Here is a 4,238-nt window from a genome sequence, read left to right as displayed (position 1 = left end):
ACTACCATTCTCTCTATTACTTATTACTACAACAGTCTAAATTATTTTTATGACACCACATCTGAAAATTTCCCATTACTCTTAATGCATTTTTTCATAGGCATAATTTGCCTATGATACAGGTGATAGTGATACAGGTCCCAACCACTTTTTGTCACAGATGATTTTATCGCTACGTACCTCTGCCTTTCACAGTCAAGTCCTCTTAACACTTCTGTTAGAATCTGACCGCTACCTACAACCAACAGAAACAAATGAAGCATACAGAAAACCAATTCAATTACATTGGTTGCAGCTATCCTATAAGTCGCCAGAAAATAAAAGTGCAATAGAAAGCCAATCTAATTATTAATTGGACAAATTTGTAATGAACACACATCCACATGACAAGTAGGTATACATTCAACAATCAGCATGCATGTGCAATTTAACAAAAAGATCAAAAAGGAAACCAGAAAACAATGAAAAAACTCAATTCTACTAAACAATTATAAATCTTAGAGATCCCAACAATCGAGATCTCTGCTTCAGTATCATGAACACAAAGCAGCTTGCTTTTTGAGCAGAAAAATGAGCTGATATACACTGTGCAAAACAGCTCAAATATGAAGAGGATAATGACAACAGACATGAATAACATCATGAAAGCAAATAAAACAGCAAATGATTACAAAGGCAGGAAAGGAAGACTGAAAAAATAATCAATTTCATTCGTGTGCATCCATAAAATAGTCATCATCCATATTTTCATTATTTTAATTATGTATAGTGAGAGAAATGATTTGGCACCACCTGTGAATTATGTTTTAGCACCTTTCATCATGAGATTGCACCTTAAGCAAATTTGTCTGAATCATCCTTACTAATAGGATATGTTGTCAACCTATAATATTGGCATAACATAACGCACACTTAAGTAACATGAAAGGCCTATATCTGCATGTCATTTACAGTAATATATAATATATTAATTGTTACACTTTGTGTGCTATCATCATATATCCAAAATACATATTACCCAAATTCACAGTGACTCAGCTTTTATCTAAAAGGCATCTAGCGACTCATTTCAGTACAGTTCAGATTATGAGCATTAAATTTGTTCATATTGTAAATAACACTTAATATTGGGTCAATTTTGAGTTCAGACAAGACATACATACAGATACCTACCTATTTAAGCATTCATCCTCAGCTATAACATAGTAGAATGTGAAGAAATTAAACATACAAGATTATACTTCATATATTCTGAAGTTGATACAATAACATCACATGTATTAGGACTGTTCAGCTCGAGCTGTCTACAGAGGAACTGTGGAGCTTCTTGTAGTTAATGATTAATATCAGCTCCATAAAGCACAGTAATGATGCAGCAGTACAATCACTGATTATCTGCTGATTTCAGTATAGTAACTCTAGAAACAGTGCAGTACATATACATTTATCTGTCATTTGTTCAGCAGGGAAATAGCTCATACAGACTATTGAAGTGGCAATAGCTCAAAAGGTACATTAAATGCTGTAAATGTGATTACAGCACAACCTAATATGCACATATAATAACACTGAGGCCAAGATAAACTGGGTAATTTCCTGTCTGAAGATAAATGGTAAAGTACAGGATGTCTGGCACGCAAGGGTCAGGCCCCTTCTCTGAAAAGCAGTCGTTTAAAGGAAGCCTATTTCTTCAAAATAAAAGGCGTATGATTTCATACATGTATATAAATAATCAACAGTTCAATGGAACCAATTTTTATCATTTGTTACGGGATAAAATAGACAAGTTATAGTCCGAAAACGCATTGTTCTAATTGTTTGATACAACAGCTACGCTGCACAATCATTTTAAAAATACTTTTATTTTGTAAATACGCATAGCTACGTCACTCTGACGCGTGACATATTACATCACTCTGTCCGCGTGCACGCAGCCAGTCACGTAGCTCTCAACCGGCAGAGAAGGACAGCTTCACAACACCAGAAAAACTCCGAAATAGGTATGTTATAAACTTAATTTAATAGCTGATATATTAAAATGTTACAGTTTAATAACAGAGAGCGACAGTGACTTTGTGTGCTCTCAGAGACTAATGTAGCTCTTGAGGAAATGTCGGATATTTTAATTGAAAGCTGATAATAAGATGTAAACAAAAAGACAGTCATTGATGTTTATATATTATTACATATGTATATCAGGTTTTAAAGTAAGAACTGTGTGAAATCATTTATTAAGTGGCCTGTGTGCATCGTTTGACCTTCATATAACATGTCTTTAGTGTCACTTTAGTTCAACAGATTGATTTCCTTCAGCTTTTCTTTCATGTGTTCTTTAATATAACACACACATTACCTAAAATCATGATTATAACCTTTTTAAATAATAATAATAATAAAAACATCTTGTTTTACACTACAATATGGTTCAGAATTTCTTAATACCTGTGTGTCTGTAATAACTTAATACTTTACTAAGTTATTGGCCAGTTTGATAAACTGTCTGATATTAAGCCATTTATTTGATTATTTGACGTGGCAACTTACAAGCCTGTAAAATATAAGTGTGATAGAGAAAGTTTCAGAAAATATCTCTGTGGAGTTTAATTTATCACAACTAACATTTATTCAATATTGCCTTTTAGCCAAGATGACTGCCGTGGAATATGAAGACAATGAATCCAAGTTTATCAGAAAAGCCAAAGAGAATCCATTTGTCCCTGCAGGTAACATCATTCACTCACATGTGCTTTATATTAAAGTACAAAAATGTTAAACATTAACGCTTACAATGTCCTCAGACGTGTATACCCTTCTGTACATATGTAATATCACCTTAACTGTTTTATATATATCACATTTCATGTTTTTTAAGGAATGGCTGGGTTCTTTGCCATTGTGGCATACAGACTGTTCAAACTGAAGGGCAGAGGAGATACGAAGATGTCAGTCCACCTGATTCACATGCGTGTCGCTGCGCAGGGCTTCGTGGTGGGAGCGATGACTTTAGGTGAGGTGCTTTGCTAGATTCACACACACATCCCTACACTTACAGAGAAATGTACTGTTTAATGCAATATTTTGTTTCTTTGTTTGCAGGGGTGATCTATTCTATGTACAAAGAGTACATTCTGAAACCTCACCAAGCACAGAAAGCGTTAGAGCAGAAGGCATTGGAAAAAAAGTGAAGACAACCGTGTTAGATTCCTGCGATTAACCTTAATACCAACTGTTAAGGTGTCCCTTTGTATTTACTGCTAACATAATTTAGGACTTTTTTTTTTAAGGGAAAAAAAATATTTTTAAACTTTAAAGGAGGTTTGTGTTTTCATTATGTTGCCTGGCATATTTAAGAAACATTGTACAGTACGAGACAGAATTGTAGCTATATTGCTACCGCCAACTACTATTTATTTATCATATGAGTAACAAACTGATGAAAACAATCGAAGATGTTTTTTTGTTACTGAAAATACTAGTATAACTTCTGCTAAATGCTGCTGCTCTTATGTCAGTGTCGTGCCCTTATTTCAGCACAGAGGTGTGGCATTAAAACCTTTGTACCTTGAAACACAAGATTCATTCTTGTATCATTTAAGTCAATAAATGAAAGAAATTCCAGGATAGCATCCTTAACAAACCATCATCTGAAATTTTACAATGCACTGAACGTAATATGGGGACTTGACCACTGCTAAATGATTAACGGTACTAGTTCTGTGCAGATGTAGTGCTGTTGTTACAAACAGGATATTCAGCAACTCTGTTTTCGCTCTATCATTTTTAGGTGAGTGTCATGAGGAATGAGAGGAGCTTGTTCTTGTAGATTTATTGATCGATTGTGTTATCGTGTGAGATAATTATTGCACCTTTTTTCATATTTCAAAACAGACACAAATTGTACTTTTAGAGTGATGTATATTTTGAGGATCTCAGCTACCACAGTGTTTCTTTGCCAATAAAAACTATTGTAATTCCAATAAATTCTTCTGGTTATTTTACACTCAAGTGTTACTGTGATTGTGTGTGTCTCACATTTTGTCATACCATACATTATGTCAGTTTTCTGTATTTTCATTGTAATCAGTAGTGAATGAGAGAAGTTTGTTAAGATTGAACTGCACACAATGTTCTTACAGGCATTAACTAATTAATTTACTTAGTTCATATAAACCATGAAGAAATCTATTGAAACAGCCCGTCACACACATGAACTGCAGCCAATCATTTTCTGCTTTCTG

At 34.0% G+C, this 4,238-nt stretch overlaps 1 protein-coding gene across 1 annotated transcript; it reads left to right on the top strand.

Annotated features, from left to right (window-relative positions):
- The first annotated feature begins 1,899 nt into the window (after positions 1-1,899).
- Positions 1,900-4,016, top strand: higd1a (HIG1 hypoxia inducible domain family, member 1A). Its single transcript, XM_079435278.1, has 4 exons — positions 1,900-2,000; positions 2,643-2,723; positions 2,873-3,007; positions 3,097-4,016. The coding sequence occupies exons 2-4, from the start codon at positions 2,648-2,650 to the stop codon at positions 3,183-3,185; spliced, it is 300 nt and encodes a 99-aa protein (XP_079291404.1). The 5' UTR covers positions 1,900-2,000; positions 2,643-2,647; the 3' UTR covers positions 3,186-4,016.
- Positions 4,017-4,238: the final 222 nt, after the last annotated feature.

The sequence above is a fragment of the Barbus barbus genome (genome assembly GCF_936440315.1).
Source record: "Barbus barbus genome assembly, chromosome: 15".
NCBI lineage: Eukaryota > Metazoa > Chordata > Actinopteri > Cypriniformes > Cyprinidae > Barbus > Barbus barbus.
The sequence above is the reverse complement of the archived record's forward strand: the minus strand, read 5'-3'. Positions and strand labels throughout refer to the sequence as shown.

Excerpts from the sequence above, each read along its gene's own strand:
- higd1a (XM_079435278.1), top strand. The coding sequence starts at position 2,648 with ATGACTGCCGTGGAATATGAAGACAATGAATCCAAGTTTATCAGAAAA. Across the intron at positions 2,724-2,872 it reads GAATCCATTTGTCCCTGCAG|GAATGGCTGGGTTCTTTGCC; the intron begins GTAACATCATTC and ends ATGTTTTTTAAG. Across the intron at positions 3,008-3,096 it reads GGTGGGAGCGATGACTTTAG|GGGTGATCTATTCTATGTAC; the intron begins GTGAGGTGCTTT and ends CTTTGTTTGCAG.